The 15575-nt window shown below is 48.1% G+C and overlaps 1 protein-coding gene across 3 annotated transcripts in view; it reads right to left on the reverse strand.

Annotated features, from left to right (window-relative positions):
• Window positions 1-15575, reverse strand: part of TPK1 (thiamin pyrophosphokinase 1) — a 163539-nt gene that overhangs the window by 59214 nt on the left and 88750 nt on the right. For all 3 annotated transcript variants that reach the window (XM_066262522.1, XM_066262521.1, XM_066262523.1), the window contains 2 exons: window positions 13711-13806; window positions 10987-11133 (listed from right to left, as the gene is read on the reverse strand). In XM_066262522.1, coding sequence (XP_066118619.1) covers window positions 10987-11133; window positions 13711-13806 — 243 coding nt within the window. The remainder of the gene's footprint in view (window positions 1-10986; window positions 11134-13710; window positions 13807-15575) is intronic.

Here is a 15575-nt window from a genome sequence, read left to right on the forward strand (position 1 = left end):
GCCACCAAGAAGAGAGGATAGCTCCATAAACTGAACATGGAGCAGCCTCCAAAATACATTCAGTGAAAGGGAAAGACAGATGTACTCAGTACATTAAATTCATAGCTGAAAAAGGAGAAATGAGAAACTATATACATAGTTGCCGCTTTTACCTTTATTCTTGCAAGAATCTGGAAGAATCCAAGAGGGTGGCGGCGGCCAGGGGGACAGCAATGGCAGTGTGCCCTCTGAAGAGGACATCTTTTTATCAGGCGTTGCCTGGTGAACTAGGCAATTCCTTTTAAATATTTCAAAATGAAAATTAAAAAAAAATAAAGTCTTCTCACTTTATAAACTGCAAAAATAAATTAACCTAATTTATAAATTAGTGCACATCAACAGAGAGAACAAAATTCAATATTTGAAATGACAAAATTTAGACACAATACTCTGATTGGGATATAATTTAAAGACAGAATCTGACTTGCCAAGAATTTTACATTTCATTCAGTAGTTTTTCTATTTGGAATAATGTGGGTATTATAACTCTGAAACTAGTTAATACATATTACCATATTAAAAAGTAAATTATTTCCAACCAGAATTTGGGGGGAGGGGTTACAGGGTAAAAAATTTAAAAAAACCATAAAATAACAGTTTTACAACTATATTTAAACTGAATTCAAAATATCAATATGGACTCATGATTTATACACATTTCCGGCCACTGCAATGGTCTAGAAGTGGTGCCATCCCCGTAGCAATGAGCACGCCTGTCAGCTGCATCTTGCTCCCTGCCCATGCCGAAGGGTTCAGGAGAATGTGATGTGATAGCTGAGATTTCCTGTCAACTGGCTACCACCCTCCACCCCTACAAACACATCTACACCCAGATGGAGAGAACCTTCATGATAAAATGACAAGTTAAAAGTGGTTGGAATATGCTGTTCATTATTCTATTCTTCCAAATTCTCAGTACATGTGACCATGTTCATAAGAACCAAGTGGGTTAGGAAGGAAAACATAGCTACGCAGGTGATTGCAATATGTACCCCCAAGAAAGTCACACTCTGCGCAGAGACGGATACTTGCACCTGGTAACCTCTGCTCATTCTTCCTGAGCCTGCATAAGAAAAGACCCAGTGGGCATGGATTCTAAGTGACAGCTCTGAAGCCCAGAGTGTACAGGGCGAGGACGGGGAAATTCCTAGACTGTGCGTAGTTAGCGTGCACTCGCAGTGTTATTTATGAATAGGCTTCTCATCTGAGAAATAATGCACCTCCCTCCGCACAGGGCTGCCGAGGGCCAGGGAGACACCCAGGAGAGTCTTTTTTTTTTTTTTTTAATTTTACTTTTTTAATGGGGCGACATCAATAAATCAGGATATATATGAGAGTCTTCATAAACCCAAAGTGTGGCAGAACTCTCCAGATAGTATTTTCGGTAATTTCCCAGCCTTTCAGACACAGAGGCTATTTTTATATATGGGGCTTTCAAGAGATTTCAGTTGCCTATTAATAACTTTGGCATTTGGGTTATCCTGCCTACTTGATACCATATCAGCAGAATCTTAGTCTGCTCCAGAGACAATATAAAATTGGAGCATCTTTCCTCTCCCCCTCCTTCCCCCCCGTATTGGTCATCTTGGGTTATACTCTGCTTTGTTAACTTCGGTCCTGACTCTGGTGCATTTTTATAAATATCCTTGTTAAACTACTCCACATGCATTGAGTCAACCCTCTTAATTCTGATCATGGCAAAGTTATGAAGGACTAAGTAGAGCTCTTAAAAGACAACTGTATTAGATAGTGCTTTAAAAAAAAAATCCTCCATCAAAGACCTGAAAGAACACGTACTTCCTCTTTCAGTAAGACTGGCTTAGAAGAGCTGAGATTGCTGGTGTGTGTGTGCATGTATATTACATGTGCTGTGTGTATGTATGTATATGTGTGTATGTAAGAGGATGAGGCAGCTTACCCACACCTTGGGTATCCAGGGTTGATGTATAGCTTGAATATATACCCTCAAATTTCGGCCTTCCTAGCTTAACTTAATTTGTATAAATTTCCCACTTTCTCTTCCCTTCCAGTTTTTATCTCTTTTGGAACAAAGAAACAAACAGCTCCCTCATACAGGGGCAAGACTTAATTGGAGGAGAAGTAACACAGCCAGACGGAGCTGTGGGACACTCTTAGGACATAAATCACACTTGTGGCCCCATTTTTCTTGGAGGCTCATTTCACTTCCTGTGGGTGACACTCGGATCACTGCATGGTGCATTGATACGGCATTGGCAACCTTTTGTTTTTAGTCAAAGAGAGACACTGAAGCAGTGCTCAACTGAACTGAGTTTACATGACACAGCGTGTTTGTGTCCTTGCCACCGAGGGCTGTGGGGGGCAGAGGGGGAGGAGAAGATAACACCCAGCACTCACTAACCCAGGACTTTAGCGAGAACTGGGTTAGGATCAGTTACGATGACAGAGCTCAGACACGCTGATGAGTTCCTCTCAGTGCTGTACCTGCACACGGGCTCCTTACGGATTGCTTCAGTGTCCAAAACCAAGTCGCAGTCACTCATGGTGGAAAATGAAATGCAAGACCAACATTCAAATGTTTTTAAATACTTTCCATGCCGACTGAATTGGACATTTCCTCCCTTGCTTCCCTGGAACCACTGCGTGATCACCGCGGTTTTTCTGCTTAGGGGAGTCTTTCTACAAACCTCCCTGAGAGATTTCTCTAGGGTCAGAAACCATGTGTGCGTGCAGGTGGGTGGCAGGCGTCAGGGCTGTGGCCTTGCTCCTTCGTCCTGAGACTTCATCAGAGCCCGGCTGCGTCACCCTTGCCCCCCCTGCCCCCACCATCCTTGTGCGTTTGCTCAAGACACAAGCACATTCCCAGCCACCGAGAGCAGCTATGGCACCCCCTTATGAGCTCCTGACAGTGAGGAAGACAGCATCTGCCACCTGGGGCGTCAGGGACGAGCTGCAGCCTCAGGCTCCTGGCCTGGGACACCTCTGGGACACCCCGCGCCTGTATGTACAAGAGGAGGCGATAATGAGCACATTTAAAACTGTAAAGAATACATTCAGACCACCTAAAACTCCCTATTTATTTGGACTTGGGTAGAATCAGATGAACTAAGTGCAGTAATTATTTCACCTTTTATCAAAAATATGTAATTATATGTTTTTTTAAGGTTTAGGAAAGGAAAGTTATGTTTCTTAAAACTGAATTTATTGGGGTGAGATTGGCTAATGAAATTGCCTAGGTTTCAGGAGTCCCACTGCATAGCACATCACCCGCACACCATGCCCGCCTCCAGCACCAGGAGCCCCCAACCCCCATCCACCTCCCCTCACGCCCCTCACTCCTGTCGTGTCCCTGAGCATTTTCCTTTGCTTAATCCCTTCACCCTGTTCATCCAGCCCCTCAACCTCCTTTGTAAAGTTATATTTTAATAAATTTTGTTTCATAGCTAAACTGAGGCCCATAGATTTAAAAAGTGATGAAAATAATGCAGATGAGAGAAATCTAGAGAGCTTTACTTGGAAATTCTGCAGAGAGGACAGACATTGCTGAATAGGGACTTAAAAGAAAAGAGCAACTTAAAGAGCACTCTTGGCAGAGCGCAGTGGGATCAACCATGCAGAGAAGAGAGCGGGTGGTCAGGTCGGGGACAACAGCTGGCCCAGTTTCTGTACCCCATATCACACTGAGAAGACAACCGACCAGAGAGGGACATTTACAGTGTGGACTCGAAGGTTCCTTGGTGCCGTGTGCCCAGACCCAGTGATGTAGAGAGGAGGTGGCCGGTCGGGGCTGCAGAGGGGGGCGGGGGGCACAAGAGCCTTCTGCTCATGGATTTAAAATAGGTTGAAAGGGTGGTGAACATATAATATAATACACAGGTGATATATTGTAGAACTGTACACCTGACACCTATCTAATTATTATTCTATGGCACCCCAATAAATTCCATAAAAAATAAAAATTAAAGATAAAATTAAATAGGTTGAGAACCACTTCACCAGTATATAGTGGTACAATTTATGCATGCCACCTACATATACCTGCTTCCCGGGTGATGAGTCCACTCCCAAGTTTTTAGTGTTGCTACATATATAATAATAATTCTCAAGGTACACCACCAGGTCAGGCTCGCTCTATCTATCTATCTATCTATCTATCTATCTATCTATCTATCTTCTTTTAGGCTATTCTATTCCGTTCTAAAGACATATAAACCTCCCTACGTCCCAAAGTCAGCTGACCATCTTCCATTTTCACCTGTTCTCACATTCTCTGTCTCAAAGGACAGCACCCATCACCTAACCCAGAACCCTGGTCATTACACTGACTCCTCTCTCTGGCTCTTCCAACAGACGCTTCTAAGCACACCTCCTCACCAACTCTTTCATCTCTTCTTCATGCCCATACTCACTTTTAAGCTTATTTATTTATGGAAGGGGGAAGGGAGGCTGTGAGCTCAGTGTGACTGGCCTTTTATGGATATAAAATGCTTAGTAACCCTTTGTTCTCTAGACTCTTACTGCATGAGATCTACTTTAATTTCAGCATAAATCTTCCCTCAAAGAAATACTGGATATAACTTTGGGCAAATCACTTTACCTTTAAGTCCTTTCACTTGCTCATCTATAAAATCTTTATACTATTTACACTGATATTTAACAGTATAGTTTGTACTGGAGATTCCAAAAGGCCAAGCAACAACAAAGCCATAATGAGAAGGACATACAGAAGGGGATGAACAAAAGGACAATGGCAGTCCCAATGGAAGGAATTAGAATTGGGTCATCAATGGTGACAAGGTCGTCAGTGTTGTTTAGAATTGGGAACTCCCTGTCCTCACGCCAACCCTGAGAGTCACTCCCCTGGGGTTATCCCTGGTGAGACAGGGCTGGCGCGTGCCCACGTGGGCAGACAGACCCAGACCCTCGTGCTCAGCAGAACCCATCACCCATGCCAAACCTGCCGCATGAACGTGCAGCTTCCTTCTGCCAGACAGGTCATGCAGGTCCACCACACTCGTTCCCAGCACTGCAGCTGTACGATGTATAAAACATCAGGAATGCATACAGTGATTTATTGATATCGTGCAAGAAAAAAATCAAGCAGTAGTCAACGTGACTGAGATCACAAGGAAGAAATATTTACATCTTCAGAAGTTTGCTCTAGCGAGATAAAAACGGAGACATCTGTTCCGTGACACCGCTCTCATGCAGCCAAACCCCGAAGTCCTGAGCCGCCATCACCGTAGGATAAGGCAAAAGGCACGCCTTATTAACTCCTGGACATCTCATTTCTTGGTCATAAATCCTACTAACTTGTATTACCTGCTGCCATAAAGCTTGCAGATAAAAGATAATTTATGCTCAGTGTAAAGAAGCTCATGTTTCTGTAAAAGCAGAGAGCAGAAAATGAGCAAGTATGTAAGGAAACCTGGAGCTGCTGCTCCGCACGGTCAGTGTAACACACTCAGCTCCAAGCAGCTGTCCTCGTGAGGGGTACAGCGTAACACACTCAGCTCCGAGCGGGCTGTCCTCGTGAGGGGTACAGTGTAACACACTCAGCTCCGAGCAGCTGTCCTCGTGAGGGGTACAGTGTAACACACTCAGCTCCGAGCAGCTGTCCTCGTGAGGGGTACAGTGTAACACACTCAGCTCCGAGCAGCTGTCCTCGTGAGGGGTACAGTGTAACACACTCAGCTCCGAGCAGCTGTCCTCGTGAGGGGTACAGTGTAACACACTCAGCTCCGAGCAGCTGTCCTCGTGAGGGGTACAGCGTAACACACTCAGCTCCAAGCAGCTGTCCTCGTGAGGGGTACAGCGTAACACACTCAGCTCCAAGCAGCTGTCCTCGTGAGGGGTACAGCGTAACACACTCAGCTCCAAGCAGCTGTCCTCGTGAGGGGTACAGTGTAACACACTCAGCTCCGAGCGGGCTGTCCTCGTGAGGGGTACAGCGTAACACACTCAGCACCGAGCGGGCTGTCCTCGTGAGGGGTACAGCGTAACACACACAGCTCCGAGCGGGCTGTCCTCGTGAGGGGTACAGCGTAACACACTCAGCTCCGAGCGGGCTGTCCTCGTGAGGGGTACAGCGTAACACACTCAGCTCCGAGCGGGCTGTCCTCGTGAGGGGTACAGCGTAACACACTCAGCTCCGAGCGGGCTGTCCTCGTGAGGGGTACAGCGTAACACACTCAGCTCCGAGCGGGCTGTCCTCGTGAGGGGTACAGCGTAACACACTCAGCTCCGAGCGGGCTGTCCTCGTGAGGGGTACAGCGTAACACACACGGCTCCAAGCAGCTGTCCTCGTGAGGGGTACAGCGTAACACACTCAGCTCCAAGCAGCTGTCCTCGTGAGGGGTACAGCGTAACACACTCAGCTCCGAGCGGGCTGTCCTCGTGAGGGGTACAGCGTAACACACTCAGCTCCGAGCGGGCTGTCCTCGTGAGGGGTACAGCGTAACACACACAGCTCCGAGCGGGCTGTCCTCGTGAGGGGTACAGCGTAACACACTCGGCTCCGAGCGGGCTGTCCTCGTGAGGGGTACAGCGTAACACACTCGGCTCCGAGCGGGCTGTCCTCGTGAGGGGTACAGCGTAACACACACGGCTCCGAGCGGGCTGTCCTCGTGAGGGGTACAGCGTAACACACTCAGCTCCGAGCGGGCTGTCCTCGTGAGGGGTACAGCGTAACACACTCAGCTCCGAGCGGGCTGTCCTCGTGAGGGGTACAGCGTAACACACTCTGCTCCGAGCGGGCTGTCCTCGTGAGGGGTACAGCGTAACACACTCGGCTCCGAGCGGGCTGTCCTCGTGAGGGGTACAGCGTAACACACACGGCTCCGAGCGGGCTGTCCTCGTGAGGGGTACAGCGTAACACACTCAGCTCCGAGCGGGCTGTCCTCGTGAGGGGTACAGCGTAACACACTCTGCTCCGAGCGGGCTGTCCTCGTGAGGGGTACAGCGTAACACACTCGGCTCCGAGCGGGCTGTCCTCGTGAGGGGTACAGCGTAACACACTCGGCTCCGAGCGGGCTGTCCTCGTGAGGGGTACAGCGTAACACACTCGGCTCCGAGCGGGCTGTCCTCGTGAGGGGTACAGCGTAACACACTCGGCTCCGAGCGGGCTGTCCTCATGAGGGGTACAGCGTAACACACTCAGCTCCGAGCGGGCTGTCCTCATGAGGGGTACAGTGTAACACACACGGCTCCGAGTGGCTGTCCTCATGAGAGGTACAGTGTTAACACACTCAGCTCCGAGTGGGCTGTCCTCGTGAGGGGTACAGCGTAACACACACGGCTCCGAGCGGGCTGTCCTCGTGAGGGGTACAGCGTAACACACTCTGCTCCGAGCGGGCTGTCCTCGTGAGGGGTACAGCGTAACACACTCGGCTCCGAGCGGGCTGTCCTCGTGAGGGGTACAGCGTAACACACACGGCTCCGAGCGGGCTGTCCTTGTGAGGGGTACAGCGTAACACACTCAGCTCCGAGCGGGCTGTCCTCGTGAGGGGTACAGCGTAACACACTCTGCTCCGAGCGGGCTGTCCTCGTGAGGGGTACAGCGTAACACACTCGGCTCCGAGCGGGCTGTCCTCGTGAGGGGTACAGCGTAACACACTCGGCTCCGAGCGGGCTGTCCTCGTGAGGGGTACAGCGTAACACACTCGGCTCCGAGCGGGCTGTCCTCGTGAGGGGTACAGCGTAACACACTCGGCTCCGAGCGGGCTGTCCTCGTGAGGGGTACAGCGTAACACACTCGGCTCCGAGCGGGCTGTCCTCGTGAGGGGTACAGCGTAACACACTCGGCTCCGAGCGGGCTGTCCTCGTGAGGGGTACAGCGTAACACACTCGGCTCCGAGCGGGCTGTCCTCGTGAGGGGTACAGCGTAACACACTCGGCTCCGAGCGGGCTGTCCTCGTGAGGGGTACAGCGTAACACACACAGCTCCGAGCGGGCTGTCCTCGTGAGGGGTACAGCGTAACACACACAGCTCCGAGCGGGCTGTCCTCGTGAGGGGTACAGCGTAACACACTCGGCTCCGAGCGGGCTGTCCTCGTGAGGGGTACAGCGTAACACACTCGGCTCCGAGCGGGCTGTCCTCGTGAGGGGTACAGCGTAACACACTCGGCTCCGAGCGGGCTGTCCTCGTGAGGGGTACAGCGTAACACACTCGGCTCCGAGCGGGCTGTCCTCGTGAGGGGTACAGCGTAACACACTCGGCTCCGAGCGGGCTGTCCTCGTGAGGGGTACAGCGTAACACACACGGCTCCGAGCGGGCTGTCCTCGTGAGGGGTACAGCGTAACACAGTCGGCTCCGAGAGGGCTGTCCTCGTGAGGGGTACAGCGTAACACACTCGGCTCCGAGCGGGCTCTCCTCGTGAGGGGTACAGCGTAACACACTCGGCTCCGAGCGGGCTCTCCTCGTGAGGGGTACAGCGTAACACACTCGGCTCCGAGCGGGCTGTCCTCGTGAGGGGTACAGCGTAACACACACGGCTCCGAGCGGGCTGTCCTCGTGAGGGGTACAGCGTAACACACACGGCTCCGAGCGGGCTGTCCTCGTGAGGGGTACAGCGTAACACACTCGGCTCCGAGCGGGCTGTCCTCGTGAGGGGTACAGTGTAACACACTCAGCTCCGAGTGGCTGTCCTCGTGAGGGGTACAGTGTAACACACTCAGCTCCGAGTGGCTGTCCTCATAAGGGGTATGGCGTAACACACATGGCTCCAAGCAGGCTGTCTTCGTGAGGGACCCGGCTCCACTGGTATCTGCCATCAGGGCTTCATGTCTAAAGGTCTCTCTCCCACCCATCTCAACTCTGCTGCTCATGAAAGGTCATGCTGGCTTAAGAACACCTTTTTGGGAATAAAGGGGGGTGCTTACTTCTAAGGGAGAACCTATAATGCACTCTATTTCCTATTTCCAACTTTCTATTTTAAAATGGCAGATTAAACCTTCCTTCCAAGGAAATGCTACCTACTGAGGTTTTCACTTACACTGACATTTGATCCATAGTTATGAAATATACCCAAACACAAAAAGCCAATCAGCTAAAAAATTCTCAACATTTTACCATATTTATACAGACCTGAAACTACATTATTGCCTCCTTGTTTTAAAATCTAATTTGCAATAAACAAAAACTATCTATGGAAAGGGTATTGAAGGTAATGGGGAGGGAAGACTTCAGGCTGAAACAGCCGAAACAGTCTCAAGTGCGTTGCTCCTGGACATGCAGGTCAGTCCCAGATGACGACAATGGTAGCTCTAATGCACAAAGGATGACACTTATACAACCCCGTCTTATGACAGTCTCACATGTAGACACTAAGGTAGTTTGAAGACAGGGAGGCTTTTCAGAAAGATCAGGAGCAGCTATGTTAGCCCTGCGGTCCAGGGCTAGCCCACTCACTGAACTGTCCCATAGCAGACAGCACTAAAACATTTATCAGCCAAACACATCCCAGCTGGCTTTAGTATAATGGAGGATGCTGCCCAACCACACCAGATTGTCCAGTAACGAGGACAACACTTCATCTTGGTTTAGCCTCGAGATGTTACGGGTTCTGCAACTTCTGCACTGCACCCCAACCAGGGCAGACCGATGTACAGAGGCCATGGGGTAGGTGAGGAACCCTGACCAACCGAAAACAATTAAAAAAAATTTTTAAAAAGACAGAAAAAATTAAAAGGGTTCTTTTAAAATGCATCAAATATCTGTTTTGTTTAAAAGAATGCTCACAAAGCAAAAAAAAACTCAGTTTCCATTCAAAAAGGACACCAAATTTACCTTTCCTGTTTTAAACACTGGGCGTTTACCATATCAGAGGAACCTGAACTTCAGTTCTGACGGCCTCCAAGTACGAGAGGTCATCAGGAGATGGAGCCCCAGGTCTGCCCACGGTGGAAGTGCACAAGGACACTGCCCTATGTGAAGAAGGGTCCTGAGTATGTGCAGAGATACAGGAGCACGCCCACCGGACCGCAAGGAGACCACCGTCGAATCTCAGTGCTCCATGGCCGGGAGGTGGGGTCCAGTCTTCCCTGAGCCTTTGCAACCGGCATTCAAACTTCCAGCAGAATTAGCTTTGGAACTCACTTCCCAGATGGTCCAAAAATGTCTGACAAGTCACCAGCTGCCTAGCAGTGCAACAGGTAAGGAGCAGACACACCACCACCACAGCAGATGTCCGTACAGAGTTTGAAAACCAGACTCTTCAGCTCACCATCCACATTTCAAAAGAAGGTTCTAGAAAGCAGCAGGCAATGCAATGAACCAGAGAACAACGCAAACATGGCTGAACCATGGTGAGCGTCCATTATGCGCACTCTATTAACCAAACAAGGCATCTGAGGGGCAGCCACAGAGGCAATAGGAGCAAAAGCAATTGTAGTCCATTGAAATAAGAAGCAAAAAAGAGGAAAAAAACTGTCCAATGTCTTTAAAAATGTTACCAAATAATTTTTTTATCAAACTAAAATCCATCTATCAACCTCATAAAACTTAGTAAGACATCTGCTCTAAGTGCTACATTAACAGAACATTTCTGCAATGCTTATTGTTGGAAATGAATAATATCATTGGAAATGAATAATATCATTAGAAATTCATGCAGAGGCTGTGGAATTAATAGGCAGGCAACTTAAGAACAGAAAAAGCTGGAAATTTCCTTAAGAGCTGAACAAAATCAAACTGTTTCCAGTGATAATGGTGACACTGAGAATTTATGAGTGTTCCGTTTATAGCCAAGCTTTGGACTCCCTCTATTGGAATTTTTCTCATATTCAGCTGCTCAAAATGCAAAAGTGCTGAATTTAATTCTCAGTCGTGTTTGCACAGGGAAGCAAACATGATCAAGTTCACCCATGGTTCCCAGACACAAACGGGGCTGCTCTCTCCTCGTCTGTTCAGATGTATTGTAGAAGGCCAGAGGAAGCCGCGCACTGACGTGACACTGACCCGTCACTCACCGGCTGGAGCAGGTAGATGAGCGATTCTTCCTGGAGGATGACGATGGGCAGAGGCGTGATGCGCGCCGCCTGGAACAGGGTGCTCACGGACGCCATGATCTGGTCGAAGCGCCCAGCGAGTCCGCCCAGTGTCACGATCACGTCCACCTGAGCCAGGCAGAGGGAAGCAGAGTCACATATTTAAGGAAGTACACAGCGTCAAACACCTGAAGAAAGCGCAGCACACGGCTGTCCACATCGTCCTGAATCCACACCAGGAGCACAGCCCGTGGTCAAAGCGCATGCACTGCGCAGATTCTGGGATGCTTTTTCAGGCTCTCAATTTCTCATGACTGTACTCCAAGCCTCGAGGAATCCCAGAACCTCTCAGCCTGAATTTAACTCCCATTTCACCATGGGGGTCTTGTGATGAATAAGCAGTTATCTGTAAATCTGTCGCTGAATTTTGCAGACTAGAGAAGCAGCAGATCAGATCCCATCTCTGTTCATTTTCCCTACAGGAAGCACTTAGCGAGACTGATGAACAACACCAGGGGACGGGCAAGCTGCGGTGGGCGGGAAGAGTCAGCCTGGGTCCGCCTGTGGGTCCTCGCTCTGTGTGTCTGACCATCACAGCCACAGGAGAAAGGACACAGACACCACCCTGTGTAGTTACAAAGGTTTCCAAGTCTAAAATTATGTCTTTAGGACAACAGTGTCCCTGGGACAGAGTGTTCAATTTGAAATGGAACCTTCACAGAATTCCACGTGGACCCAAGGCCCTGTGCACGCACTTCTCTCTTTACCCGGCGTACTGTGAACGGCTGAAACTTATGTTTTCCCGATGCCTCAACATCCCCACAAGCAGGCTGTGAGCGTGCAGCCCAGGAGACCTGGTGCATCAGGCCACCCAGGTTGGTCCTTCCCAGGTGCCCCTTCTTGCCCTCTGCTGACTGGGACCTGGGGACATTCAAATCCTCTCATGATTCTGGCTGTGTACAGACCCTGGTCCCTGGAAAGGCACCTGCCCATGGGTCCTCACTCCCTCTCCCAGCTCCCTACTTGCTCGGCTGGGCCAGTTCCTGGACTCTCCTCCCATGTGGCCCCAGCATGCTTTCTCCCTCCCTGACTCCTGTGAGTATAACAGGCTCTTCCAGCTCATACACCGCGGCACGATACCTGCATCTCATCCATCATCAAAAGCCCCCAAAGTAAGTGACATCATTATTCCTTACCACACACACAGTCAGGGATAACTTCCTTGCTTCCTCCATCGCCTGTCTACCTAGAAATGTCCCCTACCCCATGACAACAGTTCATAGCCCCGTCCCCCAATTTGAACCTCCTCCTAGCAGCTCTGACACTGACCACACGCCAAGTATTTTACCGACTTAGCTGGTTCTAACATTGCATATCATTTCAACAAATACAAAAAAAATGTTGTAAAATATAATAAAATGTAAACTTGTATATTAGTAAATTAATGGGATTAAACACTTGGATGCTTGGTGGAAATTGTTATTGAATACCTTAAACACCCACAAATGAAAAGCAGCAGACTCTGCTATGATTTTTTTTTTTTTTTTACATTTTTCTGAAGCTGGAAACAGGGAGAGACAGTCAGACAGACTCCCGCATGCGCCCGACCGGGATCCACCCGGCACGCCCACCAGGGGTGATGCTCTGCCCATCCTGGGCGTCGCCATGTTGCGACCAGAGCCACTCTAGTGCCTGAGGCAGAGGCCACAGAGCCATCCCCAGCGCCCGGGCCATCTTTGCTCCAATGGAGCCTTGGCTGCGGGAGGGGAAGAGAGAGACAGAGAGGAAAGCGCGGCGGAGGGGTGGAGAAGCAAATGGGCGCTTCTCCTGTGTGCCCTGGCCGGGAATCGAACCCGGGTCCTCCGCACGCTAGGCCAATGCTCTACCGCTGAGCCAACTGGCCAGGGCTGATTTTTTTTTTTTAGTTGCTATTTTGCTAGTTTATATAAAAATTTACGATGATGACCCCTGGGCCAAACCTAAGCCGTGTTTGTTTGTTTTTCCCGCACAATATTTAAACACACATATAAAAAGCAACACAGCTCTGAATGGCAACAAGCAGCTAGAGATGAAAAGCAGCTTCTCCCTGTAAACTGAAAATGAGCTGCCAGCTTTGATTACTGGATACAAGGTCCACTTCACCCATCCTGTGACCTCTCTGCTGTACGGCGTGTGAATCTGCAACCTCTGATTTAAGTGCACAGATTTATTCAATGTACTGAAAAAAGCCTGACAGGAAATCCAAAAACTGGCACCAAAGTAAATAATGATTTCTTATTTTAAAAAGTAAAGGACATTTACCTGACCTGACCAGGCAGTGGCGCAGTGGATAGAGCGTTGGACTGGGATGCAGAAGACCCAGGTTCGAAACCCTGAGGTCTCCAGCTTAAGCGCGGGCTCATCTGGTTTGAGCAGAGCTTACCAGCTTGAACCCAAGGTCGCTGGCTAGAGCAAGGGGTCACTCAGTCTGCTGTAGCCCCACGGTCAAGGCACATATGAGAAAGCAATCAATGAACAATTAGGGTGCCGCAATGAAGAATTGATGCTTCTCATCTCTCTCCCTTCCTGTCTGTCTGTCCCTATCTGTCCCTCTGTCTTTGTCACACACACACACAAAAGGACGTTTTAGATGAGTTAAGATTTTAAACAGGATCTTTCCTGTCCTTGGCAACAGGACTTGAGCCAACGAAAAGGTGAGTATCGTACCTGTAGGTCTTTCTCTTCTATCTTCTTTTGGAGCACTTCGAGGCACTTGGTGAAGTCAGTATGGTCTTGATCAGGAGTGGAAATAAGCTCACATCCCTGCGTGTTAACAGAAGAGAAAGGTAAGAATAAATATTGATGTCAACCTCTGGATCACCACGAGGAGCCATAAAGTGAAGGTAAGGTATCAACAGAGACATCCTACTATGTCTGTATCAAATCCCGATCGTTAGACTCATCGCAATGACCTTTTTCACTTCACCTCGTAGGACATCTCAGGGATGGTGTCGGAATAGCTCAATAATGGTCTGATTGTGACAATCGTTTTACCCAAGAAAAATACAGATCAGATTACATTATTGGTCTTTAAAATTCATTGCTGTGATTATATTCAAGATTAATACTGTATAAGAATCCTGGAATAAGTATTACAAAATGCATTCACAGTGAAATTACCTTAAAGGTATTGCTAAAATAAAACCCTTTAAATTTCTTTAAGAATACCTCCTAAGTTTACTTATATGAATGGAAAAATATTAGTATTAAACTAATGATAAAAGAACAATTTTAGGTGAAATCAAGTGGAGTGTCCTATAAAATTCCTTTAAAGCAACTTTTTTTCCCTATGTAAAACACAGCGTGAAGATCTCTGCCTGTGTAAGTATGTCTCTTGGATTATTTTTCGGATATAAGAAAGTGAATTTATAAGTTCTCTGCCTCTTCTACAACAGCTACCTTGCCTAGTGGAAAACGCTGAAATATATTTATAAATATAAAGCTACAAAAGTGCCCGCTTAGTGGCACCAGTGAACACAGGTGACTAAAGAAACGATATTTTGGAAACGACTTTATCTCCAGTCTTACAGAGGGAAAGGTGTGTAAACCAGAGTGTGATGGGACTTCAGACTTAGTTCAGGGATAGAACAATGTGTGGTCTCTGACAAACAGCTGAGTAAGGGAAAGTTAAATATAATCTACCATATAAAGTTGCCATTCAAAGAGTTTTCAAGGATACCAAACACCCATACTGCCTCTTAAATTATCCCAAGAACCATTCTCAGAGATTTAAAGGTTCTTCTTTAACTTCAAGGTCTGGTTAAATGAGTCAAGCTCAACCTGTGCTTTTTTTCATTTATGACTGCCCTACATTGTAGTGACCAATGAAAAAATTAATTTCTCATCACTCAGAAGTATACTTTTTCCTAAAAGATGTATATGTCATCGTTATGAGATCATCAACATGTACTTTCCTGACCCTAAAAGAACATTAAGATCTACTATAATTACCAAGCCTGGGCATAAAGAGGCTGACTCATCTCAGGCTAACCATCCTAAGAAAAGCAGACATGAGAATACAGTTATTTCCTTAGACTTGAATTCTAGAAATAAAATTGCTAGGAAAATTATAAGCACATTAAAAAAAAATCCTTGATCAAAATTTCCAGAGTGCTTTCTAGGGAGGTTGCAAAAATATATATTCCTACTGATAATATGTGAAGGTGAAGAGTTTCTTCTTTTAGAATATAACTAACAGTAGGAAAGATAATGCATCATGGAATTTTTACTGTGAGTTAATTTAATTGCCTCAATAACAAACAGAGAGCAGTTTCAAGCTCTGGTCTGTTGGCTCAGTGGTAAAGCGTCTGCCTGGCATGTGGATATCCTGGGTTCGATTTCTGGTCAGGTCACATATGAGAAGACCATCTGCTTCTCTACCCCTCCCCTCCGCAGCCATGGCTTGATTGGTTCAGCACACTGGCCCCCAGTGCTGATGGTGCTAAAAATAGCTCCGTTGTGAGCATGGCCCCAGATGGGGAGAGCCTTGGCCCCAGACGGGGGTTGCTGGGTGGATCTTGGTCAAGGCACAT

This window comes from Saccopteryx bilineata, chromosome 2, assembly GCF_036850765.1.
Source record: "Saccopteryx bilineata isolate mSacBil1 chromosome 2, mSacBil1_pri_phased_curated, whole genome shotgun sequence".
Classification (NCBI taxonomy): domain Eukaryota; kingdom Metazoa; phylum Chordata; class Mammalia; order Chiroptera; family Emballonuridae; genus Saccopteryx; species Saccopteryx bilineata.